The sequence below is a fragment of the Trematomus bernacchii genome, unplaced genomic scaffold (genome assembly GCF_902827165.1).
Source record: "Trematomus bernacchii unplaced genomic scaffold, fTreBer1.1, whole genome shotgun sequence".
Lineage (NCBI taxonomy): Eukaryota > Metazoa > Chordata > Actinopteri > Perciformes > Nototheniidae > Trematomus > Trematomus bernacchii.
In genome coordinates this window covers 1,995,702-2,021,186 of record NW_022987869.1, presented here as the reverse complement: position 1 = coordinate 2,021,186, position 25,485 = coordinate 1,995,702, and the positions used below count along the sequence as shown (strand labels likewise).

Here is a 25,485-nt window from a genome sequence, read left to right as displayed (position 1 = left end):
ATTTGTCTCACCACATTTCCTGGCCCACAGGGCAAGCCCTGCATAATTCTGAGTTAGGATTTCGTGCAGCAGGATTTCCCAACACTGTCTGTGCGGTAGATGGATGCCACATTCCTATTGTGAAGCCACACTGTGAGAACCCAGTAGCATACATCAACATAAAACAGTTTTATTCTGTTGTGCTTACTGGGTTCTGTGACAGTGAGCGGCGATTCTGTCACGTTAATGTGGGCCACCCTGGTAGCTGGCATGATGCACGGGCATTCCGGTTGTCTGCTGTTGGAAGGCTGCTTGATGAAGATCCCCAGTCCCTGGTGCCTGAGGGAATGCACATCATTGGGGACTCTGCCTACCCACTATTGCCTCAGCTTATGAGGCCATACAGGGACAATGGCCATTTAACTGCTCTGCAGCGTAATTTCAACCAGAAATTAAATGTTGCACCGCGTGGTCATTGAGCATACCTTTGGCCTACTGAAAACGAAGTTCAGGAGGCTCAAATGTTTGAACATGAAAAACATCACAAACACTAGCACAGCAGTCACTGCCTGTTGCATACTTCACAACATGTGCTTGGAGGAAGGGGAACCAATTGTAGTTGATGAGCAGGTTGAAGCAGCAGATAACGGGCCACCGCATCCCCAGAACCAAGATGCAGTGTTGCACAGAAATCAGATTTGTGACCTTTTGTGAAGAGCTCACCCCCCCACACACACACAAATACACTGTCATATTCTTTGTGGAAGAAATTTGTTTTTTATTTCCTTTCCTTTTATGTCATATCAACCAAAATGATTGCGTCAAAAACGGATATAAATGAAGGAGTACAAAGAAAGAAAAAAAATGCATATATATATATATATATATATATATATATATATATGAAAACTATATATGGTCATTTTCTGCACATGTCAATAGCAGTTGACCATCTTCTTTGAAAATGAAATGATATATACATATGTACACATGTACTTGGCAAATAAATAATAATAAATGCATATAAACGTGAACACTTATTTTCAGTGTATGAAATTATGACATATTGGGCTTGTTCTGTAAAAGCTCAATGATGCGCTCTTGTTGGCTCCCAATGCACTTTAATTGGGTAACTACTTCTCCCATCGCAGTCAGCATTTTTGCTTCGAACCTCCTCCGATTTCTCTCCTTCAGCCTTCTCTGGCGCTCCTGTTCTGGCCGCACCAGTGTCTCCAGTGCACTGGTCCTCCTCTCTGAGTGGGACTCATACAGGTCGTAGAAGGATGGATGGGAGACACGAGACCGGATTGATCTCGGCTGAGTGGTTGTTGGGTCAGTGGTGGTGGGCAGGGTCATGGAGGGACCAGGCTGGCCCTCAGAGGCACAGGGCAGTGTGGTGGGCAGGGTCATGGAGGGACCAGGCTGGCCCTCAGAGGCACAGGGCAGTGTGGTGGGCAGGGTCATGGAGGGACCAGGCTGGCTCTCAGAGGCACAGGGCAGTGTGGTGGATGCTAGATATAGAGGGGTGGAAACAACAGTGCCTGGTGGTGCGCTCCCAACACTGCACCTCCCAAACAGGTTGTCCATTATCTGTAGAATTGCAGAATTGTTAAAAAGGAAATGTTGCTTTTACCAACTAGATGTGCAAGAACAAACTTCTTACCCCATAATATTCCCATGTTATTTTCCCCTCTCCTGTTGAGGCACTGCGGTCCTTGGCCCTTTTGGATGTGGTAATGAGATTGTTGAGTTTTTTCCAGATTTTGTCGGAGGAGAAACTGTATCCCTCCTTGGTGAACTGCCGTTGTATTAGTTTGTAGAATCCGGGTTTATTTCTGTAGTACACGTGTTGATGTGTCTTTGTGAGGTCCAAGAGCAGCAATATGGTGTTGTGTGTGAAATCTGTTAAGACACAAGTGTTAGTAACTCAAACAAATAGCATTTGCTGTTTAGATCCTCATTTTAGTTACTGTACCTTGTGTTGACTCAAGGTGTTCTGACCGGCTGGAGGGGGATGCCAGGTGACGAGTGCCAGCTTGGGATGTAGCAGGAGAGGTCTGCTGTTGTTGGGTTTTCTGAGGCCTTTCAACCGGAGCAGGAGCAGGCCTTGCAGGAGGAGGCCTTGCAGGAGGAGGCCTTTCAGGAGGAGGCCTTTCAGGAGGAGCAGGCTGAGCATCTGAAGACAGATCTAACGGGGCAGACGCTGCTGCACATGCTGTGATTGAGAGTCAATTAAATATTTGTTTACAATAAACATGAATGTGTCATTTGTTTGATTTGCATTAAAAGACAATACTGTTTTTGATTTAAATGATAGATTACCTTGTGTATTTGTTGCAGCCCTTGCTTGCTGCATAAGTGCAGCTGCTAAAATGTTATCTGAAAAATAATTTACATAATTTAAAGTCATATCCAGATTGTTATATAGGAATGCAATTTAGTTGTGTACTCACCATTTCGTAGTCTTTCGGAAATTGCTTGTGAGACTCTTAAAGTGATGTCTCCTTGTTCGTCTCGCAGTGTAAGGACCACAAATTCCATTTTACCCACTGTAGACAAAGGTGACCTCCATTGCTTTATATATGTTTGTTAATTGAGTCATGATGATAAACCACACCAGTGACTGGGTTCCATAATTAGAAATGCTCCTCCCTCTTAATGTTTGCAAAACTGATAGGTGGACAGGCTACAAATGGTCAGTCCCTTCAGATCCGCACACATGAAGCTTGATGAGCATGAATTGAACACTGACCTGCTGCTGTGTTGTTAGATGTAGGTGATTGTTCCTATTGGTGTGAAATATAATTATTTAGCTGCCACTTTAAGCTTTATGATGTGCACAACATGGATGTATATGTGATTTAATCTTGCCATTGTAGTGCCATTTTAAATTATGTATTCAATAAATAAGGTTAAACCGGTTAAACCAAATCATTACATAACAATACATTTTATTTTAATGATTTGGTTTAACTTTAAGAGAATTGCTAGAAATAACACTTCACTACAAATGAATGACTCAAGTGTTTGTTCATTTTAAAACAAATCAATACAATGGGGGTTGAATCCTACATGTAAAAGACAGAACCACTTATTAATTTTCAAAACTACTTCCGTCAGTGGTCTTCACCAGTTTGCATTTATAAAGAATGCACAAATGTGTTTAATCGTTATTGTCAGATATGTACTAAGTAAATACATTTGTTCCTGCTCAAGATTCAACTTTATTGTTATTGCACAGATTACAGGTACTGAGACAACGAAATGCAGTTTAGCTTCTAACCAGGAGTGCAAAAAGCAGTAAAGTGAAAAGTAATGTACACAATCTACAGAATAAAATATAGAATGAATTGAATGATGAAAAAACAGTGAGGGGTATGAATACACTAGATATACAGAGCAGCCTGTGAGCAGTATGAACAGTATGAACAGTGTGTATGAATATGCAGTGTATATATAAAGTACGACAACGGTAAGCAGTGCAAGTATAGTATACAATATATAGATATTAATTTCATGATGATAAACATTGTGGAACAATGATGAAAAATGTGAATGGAAGTGGCGACGTAAAACTGACACAAAACAACAACAAACTTTTGCCGAGCCAATGGAGAGTTTCATCCCCAGCACGGGGTAAAACCCACCAATGAGCGCTCAGCTCGAGATACCAGCAAGTCGTTTCCCATCAAGCATTTGACTTCCGCAGCCCGTGGAGAGAAACTGCGCCGCCTCGCCGCGCCTCGCTCTCAAGTCTGCGGGCGTCTTTGTCCCGCGAGATTTCAACATCTCATGTCGTCGAGCCTCCAGAGCAAGTCGGACAAAATGACTAACCATCATGCAACGCACTAGCAAGACGTTAATCGCAATTGCGCAGGTCTCGCTTGTCTCAAACAAGCCTAGGGAGATCGCTCTTCTGGATTGAAGAGAGCGGAAATAATGATATTGCAAGTTAGAAACGTAAGATGCATTTTGACAGACAAGACGGGCAATTGTGGGGAAATACCCTGCATTTGAAATGTCCGATAGTCCACCATTAACACCTTAGTCCCGTCTCGTCTCGTCAACGAAAACTAAATATACATTTCGTCAAATTTTCGTTATCAAGAATCTATTTTTAGCTCGTCATCGTCTCGTCTTAGTCGTGTAAAAAAGGTTGTTGACGAACATTTTTCGTCATAGTTTTCGTTGACGAAATTAACACTGGTGCACTTTTGCGAAATATTTAGACAAATTGCTCGTGTTACCGCCCTTACATGATAAACTCTTATTGCACTTTTGGTAACGAGCATTGTCCACATCGAGACGGGTAAAGTTTAACCACACCTCGGAGCACGTTCTCTCCACCACCTCCTCGGTGTGTCTGTGTGTTGCTGCATGTAGCAGCTGCGTGTGTAAACTGCCCCGCCCCCTCGCAAGCAGGTGGGGGAGAGAGATCTCTCGTCTGGATTGGAAAGATCGAAAATACAAAAAATAATCATAGACGCATTTTGTAGTCTTATTGAATATTACAAACGGAGTTGGCGACACTAAAACTGCATATAATGTTTGTGTAGCATAAGATATATGACATATATTTTTTACATGTCTCCAGTACCGATAAAAAGACCGATAACGTCGGAGCTTAACGGTACCACGGTCTTTAATAATTCAGCCCCGGGGCCCGGTACCCATCCCTACTTATCAGTGACACCCATAAACCATAATAGGCCTCAATCTCAATTTAACAAACCACTTGTGTTTTGTTTATACTGTAAATATAGAAAATCATAAAATATGAAGCATTTTCATTGTGGGTTATACAAGAATATATTTGATTATATTAACTTTCGTTTTAAGTATTCAACCTAATATGGAGATCTCAACACTATGATAACAGTCTGTAGCCTGACACTGTAAATCCTGTCTATACAGGTGTTGCTAGCAAATAGCTAGGAAATTGGTGTGTAAAAAAAAGGATGGCACGCAAAACAGTTTTATTTTTAACTGAAAACAGTTTCCCCACCACTGTTGAAACAAAGGTGTGCACATGAGCGCTTCTTGCGCACTCCTTCCATTTATCTAAATGGATACGGGACCAGAGAGCGCCGAGGTGAAAATAGTTCAACTTTTGGAACGCAGCAATACGCGGGTTTATCGTTACCCTGACTTTAATATCTGTGGGGTGTCTCACCCATATTCATCACACACACACACACACACACACACACACACACACACACACACACACAATATTCTAATGCAGGGGTAGCCAACACGGTGCCCGCGGTCACTTGGTCGCCCGCAGGGGCAACGTGAGTCGCCCGCGGGACATGTTCTAAAAATAGCTCGCCAAGCAAATCCAAAATGTATGAAATACACAAAACAAAAAAGGAAATGTAATTAAAAGAATCTACCCTATGCATAAACGAAACCTAAATCATAGCGAACTCTATCTACTTACTACAACTCTATATCTATCTAACACCCCTCCTCCCCCCACCCCCACAATGAATATCGACCAATCACGTTCTTGCTTGATTTGCGGGACCAGCGTTGCAGTCTGGAAGAAAAGCAATGTGGCACCTCCCCGCTGATTTTCCTTCTGGCAGAATCTACACAACACATCAGCCCCATTGAACAGCCTATCGTGCCAGCCTATACAACACATGGGGGAAGAGTTTTACTCTGCGTGTTTCAACTTGCATATATATTTATTGCACTTGACGCACACACACGCATGGCGTAATTTATGTCCCCCGCTCTTTTCGAAATCCCGTTTGTGTCCCCCCACTTTACAAATATGTTTATTTTATTTTTTTAACGCAAGCCGTCGATCGCCACGGAGGAGCACACAGCCTCTGTGAGCGAGCGAGACAGAGAGCGAGCGAGAGAGCTAGGGAGGGAGGGAGGGAGAGAGAGAGCGAGCTAGGGAGAGCATACCTTTATCTATTTAATATAGATAAAGTAAGAAATCATTCCAATGTGTACTATAGGACAGTAAAAAAAACAGTTTGAAAGGGGAGTGATTAGTAAAATAAGCATACATAAAAAGAAAGAATGCTAACTAGGTAACATAAGATAAGAATAAACCAGTTTAAATGATTTGTTATTGGTTGTGATCATATTCTAAAGATGTTTGGATTATTGAAAAGTATACATCTCTCTTTCATCTGAGTGTTGAGAGCTGTATCCATCAATTCATGTTGTGCTCATAGTGCACCAGATTGATGCATTTCACTTCAACATTTAAAAATAATCTTCACGGGGGTGCATGCCCCCCGACCCCCCTAGAGGAGGTGAGGTCCACCCTAGAGGAGGTGAGGACCCCCCTAGAGGTGAGGCCCGTCCACCCCCAAATAAAGCAGGTTAAAATAATTAAATTGCATGTATGTTCTTTTAGTAAACACTGCAAACGGGTCCCACAGACCCAAACAGCACACAAAGGTTAAAGGTCAGCATATCATAATGTTAAAATGTGCTAAATATATACACTGCAAAAAAGAAAGAAAAAGAGGAGTAAAAGTAGCCCCTGACTTGTTTTATTTTTTAAAAGTAGCCCTCACCCTAAAAAAGGTTGGTGACCCCTGTTCTAATGCATCTTTTAAAAAAACACCCTAAAAAAGTTCAGATGGTCGCTTAGCAACGTGAACGACCATCTGAGCCTCCGCGCGCTGAAAAGTCTGTGCAAGAGCAGACATCCAGAGCCAGGCAGACATGTGAAAAAAATGCTCATGTGTACTAAATATGTTATACAAACCTTCCTGTCTCTATTAAATTAAATAAACAACTCAATTGTAATTTAACTCACCCAGAGAGGATCCAAACCGCTAACACTGCACAGCTCCTCCATTCTTCTCCTTCCACAACAGTGTGTTATTTCTAGAGGATTCTGCTTGTTTTCACTCTGTCTCTCCCTCTCTCTATGTCATATACACTCATCACGTTGTTTTAACAACAGTGACTTCACTTCTCGTCTTTAAATTCAACACCTGTGTGTGAATCCTGTTTCCTGAAAGTCCTTCTAACACAAAAGCATATTTGGTTCTTTCTTTTCCACTGTTCTCCTTTACACTTGTCTGATGTATCAAATGTATTTCAGCATTGTGTATAACATAACACAATATGGGGTTGTTTGGCCTGTTTGCCTGAAGTGGATGTTGTCTTTTTGCTTTATTTCCTTGTCAGAGAGTACCAGAATGCGTAGTTTACATGTTAAAAGAAAAACAAATCTTCTGGGCGACGATCCCCCCTGCAGGGGTTCGGTTTGCAAACATCGTTTTCATAACATGTGAGTGTGCATTTGCGTCGCTGTGGAGAACAGGCATGTTGAAGACTCTTACAATAAGACAGGGATCTTTGGCTTCCTCAATAATTGTCCCTGGCCACATATACATATATAATGGTTCCTATGATAACAGTCTGTAGCCTGACACTGTAAATCCTGTCTATACAGGTGTTGCTAGCAAATAGCTAGGAAATTGGTGTGTAAAAAAAAGGATGGCACGCAAAACAGTTTTATTTTTATCTGAAAAAAGTTTCCCCACCACTGTTGAAACAAAGGTGTGCACATGAGCGCTTCTTGCGCACTCCTTCCATTTATCTAAATGGATACGGGACCAGAGAGCGCCGAGGTGAAAATAGTTCAACTTTTGGAATGCAGCAACACGCGGGTTTATCGTTACCCTGACTTTAATATCTGTGGGGTGTCTCACCCATATTCATCACACACACACACACACACACACACACACACACACACACACACACACACACACACACACACACACACACACACACACACACACACACACACACACACACACACACACACACACACACACACACACACACACACACACACACACACACACACACACACAATATTCTAATGCATCTTTTAAAAAAACACCCTAAAAAAGTTCAGATTAGCAACGTGAACGACCATCTGAGCGTCCTCCACGCCCTGAAAAGTCTGTGCAAGAGCAGACATCCAGAGCCAGGCAGACATGTGAAAAAAATGCTCATGTGTACTAAATATGTTATACAAACCTTCCTGTCTCTATTAAATTAAATAAACAACTCAATTGTAATTTAACTCACCCAGAGAGGATCCAAACCGCTAACACTGCACAGCTCCTCCATTCTTCTCCTTCCACAACAGTGTGTTATTTCTAGAGGATTCTGCTTGTTTTCACTCTGTCTCTCCCTCTCTCTATGTCATATTATACACTCATCACGTTGTTTTAACAACAGTGACTTCACTTCTCGTCTTTAAATTCAACACCTGTGTGTGAATCCTGTTTCCTGAAAGTCCTTCTAACACAAAAGCATATTTGGTTCTTTCTTTTCCACTGCTCTCCTTTACACTTGTCTGATGTATCAAATGTATTTCAGCATTGTGTATAACATAACACAATATGGGGGGAAAAATGCATTTGACTGTCATGATAAACTAAAATAACTAACTAATAAATAAAGAAGGCCCTTATTACACAGGGAAATACATTCCTACAGTTTACAGAAACAGAATATGAGGACTGTCATATCCAACACTTATTATTTTTGTATTTAAAGAATAATGAAGATGTGATGAGCAATAAAGTTATTTAGGTGGTTGTTTGTTGTAAAGTTTCTTTTAGGTGATCCAGACAGGGGGCAGGAAATCTGGAGCAGATGTCCGGGGGGCAAGGCTGAGGCAGAGCATGGTCAGAGTTCAGTGGCAGGGGAACTCTGGGGTTCGGAGACAGGGGCGAAGGCCACGGCGGGGAAACTCTGGGGGTCGGGCTGGTGAAGACCGGGCTGTTCAGTGGTGGTTTCAGCCTTCCAACCCTTGGCCATGCCTCTGAACACCTGAGACTTCTGGGCCCTCCAGGTAGGTCACAGTTCTGGAATATGACAGCACTGGAGGATAATGGCTTCCTGGTGGCTTCACGTTTGATTCTTCTCAGATCTTTGGCAGTTCATTTGCGTCTTTTTGTCTCAACACATTTCTTGTGACCCTGACTATTTGCAACAAAAGGTTTGATGGTTCTGTGATCACGCCCCAATATCTTAGTAATTTCAAGAGCTCTGTGGCAGAGTTGTTCAGCTCCAATAACATATTTATATTTCACTAATAATCCATTTCTGTTCAAATGTTCTTTATATTATTTGTTACTGTATTATATCTGAGGAGCTATTTTTTTATGAATATGTGACCCGCTCTATCGAAATCAGTCGGAAGTCGCAACGGCTCATTTCAAAATAAACGTTTATTTGCAAAATGTTTTTCGGTGTTCGGGTGTTTTGTTTGATTTTAAATAAACAAAGTCTTGGCTTTCAGAATATGAAACTTTTATTTCCAAAATCACACGATAAATACATTTTTTAAGCTTGTAAAGGGAAGATGACAGCTCTCACTCGCCACTCTGCACTTGCTCTTCCCCCTCCCTCCCGCTGAAATTATGAATGTAAGGCGTATAGTAATCATAACACGGCAGGGTTCGTTACAGTTTGTTTTCATCTGATTTCCAATAAACAAAGTCTTGGCTTTGAGAATATTAAACTTGTTTCAGCAAATTCAGATGATAAATACAACTATGAAGCTTGTAACGGCATAATTACAAGCGGAAAACGGAGTAACTTGACGTCACAGCAGGCATAACAACAGCCGGTGTTTCTCGTGAGTGTTTTCCCCGGGAAACAATACACACAAATGCAAAAATACACAAACACTGTTGGAGTAGAATACCTCTGCTACGCGCCGTTCGTTGGATGAGGCTGGATCTCTATTAAATTAAGAAAGGAATTGAAAACACCGGAATCAAAGTTATAACAAATTATCTGAGTTTACTTCTAGTAGGAAACCAAACACATATACAAGTTATACAGAGTACTCGAGTACCCCGGACTTTTAGATTTGTGATGCGATGCGGATAAATGCATCGGGACCAGACAAACTCATCAAACGAGAAGAAATTGGACTTCAAGTTTGTGATTCGATGCGGACACAGATATCAGGACCAACAAACTCACCAAACCCAAAAGCAATTTTACACACACAAACGTCAGTATTTCTATCTGTCTTTGGGGCGGAGATTTGTCGATTCTTCCTTCCCACTTTTCTCCCAAGCGAATCAGAGAAGCCCTGGGGAGGAGCTGTTTAAACTGACCACCTCCTCCAAGTGTCCTGATTGGCTGGATTCGCTTCTGGCCGAGGTCAATCAGAGTTTCGAACAGAGTGAGACCCCAAACCACACTAGGTCAAAAGTCAATTCTTATCTCCGTCCCGATCTCCCCTCCCTACCTTTTCCAGGGGATCTTTTCCTATTTTACGATGTCTTTAACGACTTAGAAACAGCATCTGGCTCTTAGTGGTGATAAGGATCAATGTTGGTGTGTGAAACACAGAATCTCTAAGTCAGTGAGTTTGAAAGTGAGAATAACATTCCTATTCTATATATAATTACCCAAACCGTTGTGATTACATAAAACAGTTCAAACAATACATGTTTACTTCAATACAGTGTAGAATCATATCTTCTTACTTCAACACACACACACAACGTATACACACTCACACACTCGCGAGCTTCCCCCAGACCAGTAATCCAAGCGAAAATATCTTCCCTCCGTAGTATTTTGATCATTTGCTAATAATCAATCAGATCGATGGATTCCAGAGAAGAGGAAACTTTAAAGGCCTTTTTCTCAAAATGATGACTCTGTGACAGTCATTATATAATGTGACATATTTTGCTTAATATTTGGAGTACAAAAACAATCCTGATATCATTAGAAAGCTATGAATCTCCTCTTTCCAACAGTGTATACAACTCAAAATGTGTCTTTGGGTCAATGCGACTGATTTCAATGGAGCAGGTCACATATGCTTTTTTTGTTAATCCTAAACAATTTGCGTAGATTTGCGCTATCTTCCTCAGTAGTCTTCAGGCTTTGCTGAGGAGAGGTACACAGCAAATTTGAAATCGCAAACTTAACACCCTCAGAGTTTAAATTAACACTTTACCAGAGTTTGTAAACATGAAAACATCATGCTCTTTGTTAACAACATGAGAGCATGTAGATGATCTTCAAAGGATGTCTCAACAGGGCTGAAACAGAGCGAGAATACGAGAAACGTAACAAACTAAATAATACAAACAATCTTCTTGAATACTGGCATCTCATTAATAAAATATTTGCAAACAACATGTAGTATGAAATTCAACACCATTGTGTTTAACTGAAGTCGTCAACTGTATTTAACTTGACATAATAATTTGAAAATGTTCTGATATGAAATCACCATTGTCAACATCAGTACGTTTTTTTTATTTGACAGGTCCAGACTCGATACCTTTTGCAGAAAGAGATTCCCAATAATATGCAACAGCAATTTGGTGTTTTTTGGCAAGGGACTTTGATATATTATTTGAATGTTTAATGCTTGACTTAAGATCTCCTATCATGCTATTTTTAGGCATATATTATGGGTCTCTGATATATAAAAATTAGGGCTGTCAAGTTAACGCGTTAATAACGCGTCTGAGATGTGCCGGAGATTTTTCGAGACGTCCATGGCTGCCACGTGCACACGGACTGTGGCTCGGTGCGCCCTCCGGAATGGCCGCGGACGACGCTCACCATTTCCACGGCTTTTCGGCACTGGGGGACAGCAAGCCTTCCATGGAGCCGATACACGACGATGCCTGGTTTCTTCGGGACATGCGGCTGCATGTCCAGGCTGCGCTCGCGAACGCGGCTAACGGACAGCTAACGGCTAACGGACAGCTAACGACTAGCAGCTACCGGCCAGCAGCTGCCAGCTGACTGCTTCCATGTCGACATCAACTGTTAGCCCTTTTTTTTGTTTTTGTTTTGTGGTGCCGGAGAGGAGGTTCGATCAAGTCTGGTCAGCCTCGTGTGGATCCTCTCACAACTTCGCCCACCTGTTTTTAATCGTGGACAGGACGACCCTTTCGAGTTTTTTTCTGGTGCCTGAGAGGAGGTTCGACCATGTCTGGTCGGCCTCGTGTGGACCCTCTCGCTTTTTCACCACCTCGACGGCGGCTTCGGGCGTCGCCCATGCCTTCTTCGGCCCGTGGGTGGCGCGCTTCTGGACCCCGTCTCGCCTCGACTCTACGGTTTCGGACGTCGCCCATGCCTTCCTCGGCCCGTGGGTGGCGCGCTTCGGGACCCTGTCTGGCCTCTTCCTTCGCCTCGGCAGCAGCTTCGGCCGTCGCCCACGCCTTCATCGGCCCGTGGGTGGCGCACTCCCGGACCCTGCCTGGCCTCTCCTCTAACCGCGGTTCGCCTCGACGGCGGCTTCGGACGTCGCCCCGTCTGGCCTCTCCCCTGTCCACGGTTCCTTCCTCCCGGGGATGCTGCTCCTGCCCCCCGGGGATACCGCTCCTTAGTGTTGGTCCTCCAGCATTTCAAACCCTTAATTCGGGGGAGACATGTACTGGTCAGGAGCGACAACAGCACCACAGTGGCATATATCAACAGGCAGGGCGGAGTCCGCTCCGCCGCTTTGTTGACCACGGTGGAGAAACTGTGGTTATGGGCTTCAGAGGTGGTGCTATCTCTGAGAGCCCTCCACATCCCGGGACTGAAGAACAGGGGGGCCGACCTAATGTCGAGGGGCGGCCCCCTGCCAGGCGAGTGGGCGCTTCACCCAGAGGTGGTGAAGCAGATCTGGGTCCAGTTCGGGAGAGCGGAAGTGGACCTGTTCGCCAGCCGGCGCAACAGCCTCTGTGCCCTGTGGTTCTCCATGGCTCAGAGCGACGACCCGCCCTTGGGGGTGGACGCATTCGCACACGAGCCATGGCCAAGAAAGCTGCTCTACGCCTTTCCACCGCTGCGTCTCATTCTCCCTTTCCTGGGGAGAGTGAGGCGAGAACGTCTGTCAATCATCCTAGTAGCGCCGGATCGCGTCGGGGCGCCGTGGTACTCAGAGATGACACAGATGAAGGTGGGCCAGCCCTGGGCGCTTCCCCAGTTCTGGGGGGCGATGTCTCAAGAGGCAGGTGCAATCGGGGCGTTACCCACTCTGGGCCAACCTCTCCAGCCTTGGCTCCTGAGAGGGACAGGCTAAGACAGGGTGGATTGTCTGACAGTGTTATTCAGTCTATCCAGGCAGCTAGAGCGGGATCCACCACAGCCTGTTACAGGCCGAAGTGGCTGGGATTCCAGCGATGGTGTGAGGAGCGTAAAATAGAGCCCCTATCTTGTGAGTTGGGATCTATTTTGTCTTACTTGCAGTTACTGGTGGACAGAGGGCTTGCTCATTCCACAGTGAAAGTGTCTGCAGCAGCCATCTCGTCCTGCCATGAGGGATTTGGCGGCAGGTCAGCCTTTAGTCAGCCACTAATGTCGCGGTTTTTACGGAGGGTCAGGAGGCTGCGCCCAGTAGTGCACGCCTCCACCCCGCAGTGGGACCTGCCGCTGGTGCTTGAGGCTCTTGTCACAGAACCATTTGAGCCTCTGGAGCTCTCCTCCCTGAAAGCACTGTCGTGGAAGACAGCGTTGCTACTTGCCTTAACGTCAGCCAAGAGAGTGTCCGAGTTAACCGCTCTGTCGGTGCACCCGAGTTGCTTGTTGATCCGGGGTGACCGGAGCGGGGCGACACTCAGACCGAACCCCTCCTTTGTGCCCAAGAGCTTATTAAGGAGTGCGTTCAGGTTATGTGGAGCCCACGGCTGTCCTTAGATGCACTGAACAGCTGTTTGTGTGCTTCGGGGGCGGGGTGACCGGGAAAGCCCTGTCCAAGAAACGCCTGGCAGGCTGGCTCTGCGAGTGCATTGCACATGCCTACGGACAGGCGGGGAGAGCCTTCCTCACGGGGGTCCGTGCACACTCTATACGGGCTGTGGCTGTGTCAACAGCCTGTCACGTTGGGCTCTTTAAGAACTCAGATGCTCGATTCCGTTGCTTTGTAATATTCTTTATTTATAAAGATCACAAAGCTTTTCAAGTCTTCTAGGATCTACTAGGACATTCCAAAGAATCCTTAGGTTCGACTAGGTATATACAACAGGTCTCTGGTAACAGGCATGGATCTCATGAAGAGACAAGACGAACCAACACAAGACAAAGGGAGAGAAGGACTATATATACACACACACACACATTAGGTAATGAGGCACAGGTGGACACAATCAGGGGCGGGAACAACAATCAGTCTGACCGGTGACACACAAAGACAGGAAGTGCAGACACCTGGAAAGATAGAGCAGAGTCATGTCACAATAAGACAGATAGACAAACACTAAAACCTTACAGTACCCCCCCCTTTTACGGACAACTCCAGACGTCCCTGAAACCTGAGACCGTAGTCTGTCAAAATCCGTGATCAGAGTCTTGTCGACAATGAAGCTGCCCGGGATCCAGCATCTTTCCTCTAGTCCATACCCTACCCAGTCGACCAGGAACTGTCTCCCTCTACCCCGCTTTCTTTCTGACAGTATCTTTTCCACTGTATAGACGATACCTCCGTCGATGACCCGAGGAGGTGGAGGTGGTGTGGAGGAGGGAACCAGTCTACTTTCCAAAACTGGTTTCAGCTTGCTGACATGGAACGTGGGGTGGACCTTGAGAGACTTTGGGAGACATAGGCGAACAGCAACAGGATTAATAACCTTAGAAATGGGAAATGGACCAACGAACCGGGGGGCCAGTTTCCTGGAGGCGACATGAAGAGGAAGGTCCTTGGTGGACAACCACACTCGTTGTCCGACCTTGTATCTAGGAGATGGACGTCGTTTTCGGTCGGCCAAACTCTTCATGCGGGTCGCACTTCTCTGCAGCATCTGGCGAACACCCTTCCATACCCGGCGACAGCGGCGAACCAGAGCATGTGCTGATGGTACGGTAACTTCTTGCTCGAGCTCCGGGAACAATGGAGGCTGGTATCCATGGACACATTGGAAAGGAGAGATTCCGGTGGCTGATGTGGGTAAGGTATTGTGTGCATACTCAACCCAGATCAGATGTTTGCTCTAGGTGGTAGGCTTCTGGGACACCAGGCATCTCAGACATGTCTCCATTTCCTGATTCATCCTCTCCGCTTGGCCGTTTGACTGGGGATGGTATCCGGATGTCAGGCTCACAGTGGCTTGGATCAGGCGACAAAACTCCTTCCAGAAACGTGAAACGAATTGTGGGCCTCGGTCTGAAACGACATCACTTGGGAAACCATGTATTCGAAAAACATGGGACAACATGGCCTGTGCAGTTTCTTTGGCAGTAGGTAATTTGGACATGGGGATGAGATGTACCATCTTGGAAAAACGATCAATGACTGTGAGTACTGTGGTATTACCTGCCGAAGGTGGAAATCCTGTCACAAAGTCCAACGCAATGTGCGACCATGGTCTGTGGGGAATGGGCAGAGGTTGAAGAAGACCTGCCGCAGCTTGACGAGATGTCTTGTTTCTAGCACACACAGGACAAGCTGCCACATACTCTGCAACATCCTTCCACATAGCAGGCCACCAGAATCTGTGTTTCACCATAAAAAGGGTCCTCTTGGTTCCAGGATGACATGAAAGGACAGATGTATGGGCCCAATGAATCACCTGAGAACGAAGTGTCCTAGGAACAAACAGGCGATTCTGAGGACAACCTTTATGGACAGGATTCTCTCCATTAGCCTGTTTTACTTTAGCTTCAATGGGCCAGGTCACACTCCCGATCACCCGGTCTGACCGCAGAATGGGTTCTGGAGTCTTGGGAACTGGCTCCGGATCAAAAACTCTGGAGAGAGCGTCCGGTTTCCCGTTCTTAGAACCAGGTCGATAAGACAGAGTGAAGCTAAATCTGTTAAAGAATAAAGCCCACCTGGCTTGTCTGGAGTTCAAGCGCTTTACCCTCCTGATGTACTGCAAGTTCTTATGATCTGTCCATACCAGGAAATCCTGCTCCGCTCCCTCCAACCAGTGCCGCCACTCCTCCAAAGCAATCTTCACAGCCAAGAGTTCCCGATTTCCCACGTCGTAATTCCTCTCAGCAGAAGATAGCTTACGGGAGAGATAGGCACACGGATGAAGTTTATTGTCCCCCGCTGACATCTGAGACAGTATAGCTCCAACGCCATCGTTAATGGCGTCTACTTCCACCACAAACTGTCGGTTGCGATCAGGTACAGTCAGGATAGGAGCTGTGGTGAACCTCCTCTTCAGATCCATGAAGGATTTCTCTGCCTGTGGATTCCACACAAACTGAACATGGGGAGAGGTAAGGGAATGGAGAGGAGAGGCAATAGCACTGAAATTGCGTATGAAACGTCTGTAAAAGTTAGCAAACCCCAAGAATTGCTGAACTTTCTTTCTGGAGTTTGGCGTAGGCCAATTTGCCACATCACTGACCTTTGCTGGGTCCATTTCCATCTTGTTAGGGGAAATCACAAAGCCCAAAAATGATACTGAGTTGACATGAAACTCACATTTTTCGGCTTTCACAAACAAATGATTAGCCAGGAGTCTTTGAAGAACAAGATGAACATGGTTAACATGAGTATTCTCATCTGGAGAAAAGATGAGAATATCATCGAGGTACACAAAACAGAAAACATTCAGGAAATCTCTTAACACATCGTTAATGAGAGCTTGGAAAACAGCAGGTGCATTACAAAGTCCAAAAGGCATCACCAAATATTCGTAATGTCCCGTAGGTGTATTGAAACCTGTTTTCCACTCATCCCCCTCCCGGATGCGCACAAGGTGATAAGCATTCCTTAGGTCAAGCTTGGTAAATATCTTAGCTCCCTGTAATAGTTCAAATGCCGTAGAGATGAGTGGAAGGGGATATCTGTTCTTGACCGTGATCTGATTTAGCGGACTATAATCAATACAGGGCCTCAATGTCCCGTCCTTTTTTCCCACAAAAAAGAAACCTGCCGCTGCTGGGGATGAAGATGTCCGAATCAACCCAGTCTTGAGTGAAGAATCGATATATGCCTTCATGGCCTCCCTTTCTGGCCCAGAAAGAGAGTACAGCCGTCCCTTGGGAATAGTAGAGCCCGACAGAAGTTCTATGGGACAATCGTACGGTCTATGGGGAGGCAATGAAGTAGCTCGTGTTTTGTTAAACACCTCCTTAATGTCTGAATAGCAACCAGGAACTTTAGACAAGTCAGGAAAGTCAGAAGGTTTAGAACAAATGTCACTGCTATTACCTGACCCCTGCTTAAAGTTACTAGGTCTGCTACTCAACCCTGTTTCACTGGTTAAACATGAACGAGAGCACTCAACCCCCCACCCTTTCACCTTTCCTGTCTGCCAGTCAACGTGAGGGTTGTGTTTAACAAGCCATGGGTACCCCAAAATGAGAGGATGTTGAGCAGAGTTAAATAAGTGAAAACTAATTTGCTCTCGATGTTCCTGATCTACGACTAATACCATGGGCTCAGTGCGATGAGTAACTGTACATAAAAGGCGGCCGTCCAAAGCACTAGCCTCTAAGGGCTGATCTAAAAGTACAACCTTTAAATTCAAACTCTTAGCCAGCTCCCAGTCTAACAAACTCTCATCAGCCCCAGAATCGACTAATGCATCCTGAGTCACAGTCTTATCCCCAAGCTTGATTCGTACCTGCATTAATTTTCTGACTGGAGAGTCGAAGGAAGTCACTCGGCTCACCAGCGTCTTCCTTCCTGCTGATGAGCCTGATCTTTTGCCGAACAGGCTGCCGAAACATGACCCTGCTGGCCGCAGTAGAAGCACCGCCGCTCCCGTAGACGGCGCTGACGCTCCTCCGGCGTGAGTTTGGCTCTTCCGAGCTGCATCCGTTCCTCCGCGGCGATAGGAGGCGCTGGTCGCTCTGGAGATGAAGTCTGGGAATTCCTCTGCCAAGTGTAGTATTCCCTCGGTAACTCCCGTCTGAAAGGTGGAGTGGATACTGCATTCCTTCCCTTTTCCCGCTGTCTATCAGCTAGACGTTGATCAACCCGGATAGCCATGGCGATGAGCGAGTCCAAATCTTCAGGCAGCTGTAATGGAGCTAACTGATCCTTTATGGGATCCGCTAACCCATGCAGGAAAGCATCAAAGAGAGCCGCCGAGTTCCACCCACTCTCCGCTGCCAGAGTACGGAAATCAATTGCGTAATCCGCCACTCTCCTCTGCCGCTGTTTAATGTTCACCAGGGCTCTCGCTGACTCTCTCCCGGGTGATATCTGATCAAAGATCTTGCTCATGGTATCCAAGAACAGTTCCAATGACTGACAAACAGGCGAGCACCGGGACCACTCCGCTGTTGCCCAGGCTTCCGCTCTACCCGTCAGATGAGAGACAATAAAAGCTACTTTAGCTTGATCGGTGGGAAATGCTGCGGGCTGGTGTTTGAAGTGGAGATCGCACTGTACCAGGAAGGGACGACAGTTTCCAGAGTCTCCGGAGAATCTCTCCGGCGAAGCGAGACGGATCGTAGGTGACTGCATGGGTACTTGAACGGGGATATCAGCAGACCCGACCCCCGCTGAACCGGAAAACTCTGCCGCAGGAACACCAGGGTTTGCCACGAGGTGAGTCAGTATGTCCCGCATCTTTTCAGCCAGTAGATTTATTTCTGTCGTCACCGTAGCTTGAAAGTTGTCTTGACGAGCATGTAAATCCTGGACCCCTTGGTTGATTGCTGACAGCTGTCCCTCATGTTGATGAAGGCGTGTACCCTGCGCCTGCAGGGCCGTTCTTACTGTAGTGGAATCGGCTGAGTCCATCTTGTTTGGTTGGTTCGTTCTGTCACGTTGGGCTCTTTAAGAACTCAGATGCTCGATTCCGTTGCTTTGTAATATTCTTTATTTATAAAGATCACAAAGCTTTTCAAGTCTTCTAGGATCTACTAGGACATTCCAAAGAATCCTTAGGTTCGACTAGGTATATACAACAGGTCTCTGGTAACAGGCATGGATCTCATGAAGAGACAAGACGAACCAACACAAGACAAAGGGAGAGAAGGACTATATATACACACACACACACATTAGGTAATGAGGCACAGGTGGACACAATCAGGGGCGGGAACAACAATCAGTCTGACCGGTGACACACAAAGACAGGAAGTGCAGACACCTGGAAAGATAGAGCAGAGTCATGTCACAATAAGACAGATAGACAAACACTAAAACCTTACACAGCCTTATTTAACGGCGTGAGTGTGGAGGACATATGCACGGCGGCGTCTTGGTCAACGCTAGGCCCCTTCATAAAGTTTTATCTCTTGGACATGTCTGGCTCCTTTTCATCGTCTGTGCTTGCTGGGGCAACACAGGACTGGTGAGGAGGGAGGGGGGCTGTGGGTCAGTGGGCATCTGACCCCCTCCCCGGACGTGGCGCACACTGGGCCCATAAGGGGCTGGAGGACTCTTTCCCCCTGCTTTAGGGCCATGGGTAGACCAAAACTAAGTCCTCTCTTTTATTTGTAATATATTTCCAATCTTGTCACTCTTGAAGGAGTGTGGCACTCATACAAACGCAACCCTGTTACTCAAATGATGAGACAAAAACTAATTAATTTCAAATGTATCTTTCTTTTGTTAAATATCTAAGTGTGTCCATTCCTTGACAATAGCATTACATTGTGCAGCTAGCATTAATTCCTGAGGTAAAAGCTAAAATTAGCATTGATTTTCAACCCTGTTACTTGCAATTTTGTTACTATAATTAGAGTAACAGGGTTAATTCTTCATTGGAAAATATACATTTGATGCCTTAGCTGGGCAAATCACTTTTTTTTATGGTTTATTATCTGTTTTTCCTAAATACATAACAAAAAATAATCAAATGAAAGGTTCATTTTTCAAAAATGTTGGTGTCTAAATTGTCCTCCAATTCTGGAATGACCCTTTTATCATTCATCAAAGATAGCAAAAAACATGCATTATGTACTATGGAGGGGACTCTGACAGAGGATTACTCACAAAGTACACAGTAAAGTAGGCTACTTCCTTTTATTTCTGGTAGCAGTCAACTAGTACCGAGTCCAACAGTATCAGTTTTATTCAGAACGTATGGTAAAAAATATTTGTATCACTCATTGAATATAGCAGGAAAGAAAATGAAGAGCAGCTGATTGACCGAGTGCAGAATCGCTGTATAGTTTAAATCTCCTTAGTTACAATGTTGTCCATTTTAGAGAAAGGCTTATTATATTTACAGCCCCTAATAACATTTATTTTCTGGGCTCAATATGTGTCTTGGCTGTTTTCGTTGTGATCCTAAATTCACCTTGTTTATAATATTATCACTATAACACTGACCCAGATCGCTGGATCGCGAGAAACACCTGTCAGACTGGCAAGGGCTGTTCCATGCTCTGCTCAACCTCCCGTCTTCCCAATGGACTCAGTAGCGCCCCCTGCTGCCGTGTAGCATGTGTGAGTGAGCATGTGTGACTGTGTATGAGCCAGCAACGGCGGAATATTACTGCCAAAAGTCACGTGACTCACTCACGTGACTTTTGGCAGTAATATTCCGCCGTGAGAAGAAAAAGTTTTGTACTTGTAAAAAAAAGTTTTGTAGTTGTAAAACAAAGTGTTGTAGTTGTAAAACAAATTTGTGCACTTGTAAAAAAAAGTTGTGTACTTGTAAAACCTAAGCTGAATTTGTCTCTGAAACATGATTTATTAGAAAAATGTTATGTGTTTGTTTGATACGTTTTTTCTTTGCAAAACTAAATTCATTAGTTTGTAGATGGTGTTTTGTATTTGCAAACCACATTGTGTTTGTTAGTGAATCATAAGGCATTTGTAAAACCTGTTTAGTTTGTTTGTGGAGTTATGGCAGGAAATTAGCTCCATATACGTCATTGTCCATTTGATTCTTCCATTTCGTTCCGGGTACGGCATGATGTCATGCCGTACCCGGAACGAAATGGACCAATCCGTGGAGCCGTTACATTACGTCCGCGGAGCCGTTACGTTAAGCCCCCGCTGATTGGTTCAAATTGACCAATCCACGGACTTCCTCACACACACACACTCTATGTGCAGGCAGCAGCTCTGCTGATTTCTCCTCCCTGGCTGCAGGCTGATAACAGACAGTTGGGATCGCGGCAAAATTCTCTCTGCAGACCCATTCTCACAGCGTTTATCAACCTTTTTCTTACTCAATATCAAGCCACACTTATTGTTTTTAATCCGGCTGTGAGTTTGTGTGTGCTCAGGATGAGTTTGGCTGTGTTTCGCTGTGTATCCTAAACAAGGAAACAACACCTCCACGGAGCTCCGCGCGATTCACAACGTTCCGACCAATCAGAGCACACTGTGCTCACAGGGAGGGTGGGGGCTAGAGCTATTGGAGCTACAACGAGCCGTTAAAGGCAGAGAGTGAAATTCAGTGAATACACGTAGTTTACAGAGATTCTGTATGAGAAACCAATGTGAGTTTGGAAAATTGCACAATATAAATCTATTCTAGGAGACCTCAACAATGGAATTATGATCATTGGAAATGGCCATGACATGGGCCCTTTAAGACTTGATTTATCACCAGATTTGAAAACCGGAATCACCTTCGCGATTTTCATTTCATTGTGGAAAATACCTTGTTGGAACGATTTATTGCATATATTTACTAGGGGACAGGGGCGGATCTAGACAAATATGCATGGGGTGGCAGGAGATTTTGAGGGGTGGCATCCCCTGGCAGAAGTATATGCTGATTTAATCGCAGTCATATCAATCAATGTTAACTTGGAAATCCACAATATTGATATTTTAATTCGATAACATCAGTGTTAATTTCGTCAACGAAAACTATGACGAAAAATGTTCGTCAACGACCTTTTTTACACGACTAAGACGAGACGATGACGAGCTAAAAATAGATTCTTGATAACGAAAATTTGACGAAATGTATATTTAGTTTTCGTTGACGAGACGAGACGGGACTAAGGTGTTAATGGTGGACTATCGGACATTCAAAATGCAGGGTATTTCCCCACAATTGCCCGTCTTGTCTGTCAAAATGCATCTTACGTTTCTAACTTGCAATATCATTATTTCCGCTCCCTTCACTCCAGAAGAGCGATCTCCCTGTCTCTCTCTGTGTGTGCGGGGGGCGGGGCCTAACAGACACGCTGCAGCGGCACACAGAGATCTGCCGGGGACGGAGCGTTCAGAGAGTATAGAGACACTCTACAAGGCTCGATGTGGAGTGGACAAAGCTCGTTTGCCATGTTTTCGCGTTAGCGCGTTGACACGAGTAGAGTAGTCTGTCCAAACAGCCGGCCAAAAGGCGTCATATTCAATCGGAGAAATGCACAATTTTCGACTTCCTTAACTCGTAGCTCTGTTGCCCCAATTACGAGTAACGTTATCACATCAGGTGTGCAGAGGTGGGAGAAGTAGCCTACTCAGATCTTGTAGCTAAGTAAAAAAAATACCATAGTGTAGAAAGAGTTCCTCAAGTCAAAGTATGATCATCAAAATATAGTTAAAGTAGCGACAGTAAAAGTATTCATTGTGCAGATTGGTCCATTTCAGAATAATATATATAATATGTTTTATAATGATTGATCATTAAAGTGTTCTCAAAGCTGGTAAAGGTGCAGCTAGTTTGAAGGACTTTGTATACTGCAGGGTAGCTTGTGAATTTACTCCAGGTGGAACTAAAGTCTGAGTTAACACTTGATTATATTTCACATCATTCATCCACATCTGTGAAGTAACTAAAGGTATTAAATACATGTAGTGGAGTAGAAGTACACCATTTAACTATGAACTGTAGTGGAGTAGAAGTACACAGTAGCAAAACATTTAAATACTCCAGTAAAGTACAAGTACCTCAACATTTTACTCAAGTACAGTAGCCTACAATATTTTAACATAATTATATATATTTCATTTATTTCACATTTAAATAAAGCAATTAATTCGGTTAACAATTTGTTAGTTTTTTCCTTTAAAAAATAACAAAAAGTAAATACAAGAATACCGTTAAAGTACCGGATCGATAAGCAGTATCGATAAGACTGTAGTACCGTAGAAAACCTTAGCGATACCCATCCCTAGATATTACACAAGTAAAGTGTTAAGAGAGTGAAATGTTGCTTTACGAATTTCAACACTTGATGCTGTCACCTTGATTACAATGTCAGAAACCTGTATTTGCCTAACTGAATTGGTTTAAAGAGAGAAAACATTTTGACTAAAAGTTGACTAAAATGTATTTTTTCATCGACTAAAAGTAGACTAAAACGTTTTGAGTTTTCGTCGACTAAAACTAGACTAAAACGTTTGGAGTTTTCGTCGACTAAATCTAGACTAAAACTATGAAGGATAGAAATGACTAAAATGTGACTAAAACTAATAACCATTTTCGTCTAAAGACTAAGACTAAGACTAAATCAAAAACAGCTGCCAAAATTAACACTGGATAACATTAGGTGACATTATTGTGGCACAACATAATTTAATGAATTTGAAATGAACAATAACTGAATAAGTTTGTTTCACTCGACCAGCAGGGTACCAAATCTATGCAGACTGCTGCAATAAGTACATTAATTAACTGTCTCATCGATGTTTGTCTGAATTAATATGATAATATTAACAATCATATCATTCCTATCAGCTGTCAATCACTTTTATCATTCACATATTCAGCGTTATTATTAAATAAACTATATTTTTTGGAGGAGTTAATGATGAATGTTCCTCAAGATGCTTGCTCACCCTCCTTCAAATTTGAAAGACAAGTAATTACGATCATATATCAAAATTCAAAAGATTCAAAGAAACAGTTCAGCGCCCCACAACTTTACTGCAAACAGTTACAACCTTGACTTTACATCAGAAAGAACACACATTAAAGAAGTGACGAACTGCATCAGTTAGGGTTAAACGTGTATTCAGCTAAAACATATACATCGCTGCAGTTATTATCCAGTGGAAAGTCCTTACCTACTGGCCTAGTTAACCTGTTAAGCACCAAGCCTGTTTTTCATGTTTCAGGCTCGAAAATGACATGCCCAAAACAAATGACTACAACTTAACTTCTAAAAGGGTTATATGAATAATTTCTTTTATCAAAGCAAGGTTACATCTGTGAGTTGGATGTAGAAGTGTCAGAATCAATATAGATGTTTTTTATTTTAAAGAAAATTCAGATTTTACATAGTAAAAAACTGTAAATTATAGTGTCCGTCCAAATATTCTTTTTTACTTATAGTGAAAACTACCCTTGGATGATGGGTTAGTAGACTAAAAGCTTTAGGAAAATAAGTACCCTGTATCAAGATTGATGCAAAACAAGTGACATTTGACCTTTTTAGAGAGGTTTAGCCAAAACCACTCCACCTCTGAGGTGATTTGGGTGAAAATTGTTTTTTTTTCCATATCTCTGGCCCCCCTTGGTCGATTTGGATGGTTGACACCTCTTTCTGACCGTTAGAGCCAATAGAATCGAAGGGGGAGCCCCCCACACACACTCATTGTGAAAACAAACGGTGGGGGCTTCCCGCATGCAGGTTTGCAGCAGAGTGAAGCGATCTCTCGCTCTGACATTTGGAAACGAAAAAGCAGTTTTATTGCTTATGGATTATCAGAAATCATTTCAAAGAGGACACAGACACATTGGATTAACCTATGGATTAACTGCAGCATCGTTTTTTTATCGTTTTAATGCCATTGAAGACCAGTTTTGACCAAGGTAAACCATGTTAGCGTTTCTAGCTACCTAGCTCCACATGTTCTGATGTACGCTTTCGTTTATAGCGTCGCAAATGTTTATCACTGAGTGTTGAGGTGGGCACCCCCAGATTCTGTGTCTCCAGGAGATGCTAATTGATGGGTTGGCTGTGCATCTAGGATAAGTAATAAGGGAGATGAGTGAGTTTAGCTGCAGTGATAGGTTACATTTTTTTGCTCGTGGCTAATTCAGAGGCTGAGTGTTAACATTGTGGGTTTTTTTTTTTTTTAATTTTTAAAAGATCAGTTAGCTGAGTTTCTTCCCGTTACATGGATATAAAACATTCATAGTTTATTAAATATTAAGATTCCTTAGACGTTGTTTCCTGCAAATGATGCGTTTATCCGCCCGGTACCGGGGGGGCGGTGCGTAACAGGTTAAAGGAGAGGTGTCATGCTTTTCCGGTTATTACCCGTCCCCTTGTGTGTTATGAAGGTTTTTATGCATGTAAACGGTGTGCAGAGTCAAAACCCTCAAAGTACACCCTGTAGTGAGTAAAACTCTAACACAGAAAATACCTCCCCAAAACGCCTCGTTGGAGATACGTCACTGTCCATTTGATTCTTCCGGGTATGGCATGATGTCATGCGGTACCCGGAACAAAATGGACCAATCCGGAAGAGCTATGGCCACACCCAGCGGCGCTGGCCGCACCCTCTGCCAGCCTAACATTTACTGTTGGAAGCTCTGGTTCAGTTCACAATCGATCCAGTCATGCCAATGCCAAGGACCTGTTTCCTGAAATGTGAGGAGAAATCTGAGCTGTTTGTCCTACCGACGGAAGAACCACGACGAAGTCAGTGGTTGACATTTCTGTTTAACACTGTTCCTTCAGAGGTTCGAAGAACGTTAC

At 44.0% G+C, this 25,485-nt stretch overlaps 1 protein-coding gene across 1 annotated transcript; it reads right to left on the bottom strand.

Moving 5' to 3' along the window:
- Positions 1 to 941: 941 nt before the first annotated feature.
- Positions 942 to 2,046, bottom strand: LOC117469305 (salivary glue protein Sgs-3-like). The gene is made up of 2 exons (XM_034113729.1): positions 1,955 to 2,046; positions 942 to 1,837 (listed from the first exon to the last, which is right to left on the bottom strand). The coding sequence occupies exon 2, from the start codon at positions 1,564 to 1,566 to the stop codon at positions 1,036 to 1,038; it is 531 nt and encodes a 176-aa protein (XP_033969620.1). The 5' UTR covers positions 1,567 to 1,837; positions 1,955 to 2,046; the 3' UTR covers positions 942 to 1,035.
- Positions 2,047 to 25,485: the final 23,439 nt, after the last annotated feature.

What these genes read in the sequence shown, in the direction of transcription:
- LOC117469305 (XM_034113729.1), bottom strand. Translation starts at nt 1,566, where the DNA reads ATGGACAACCTGTTTGGGAGGTGCAGTGTTGGGAGCGCACCACCAGGC.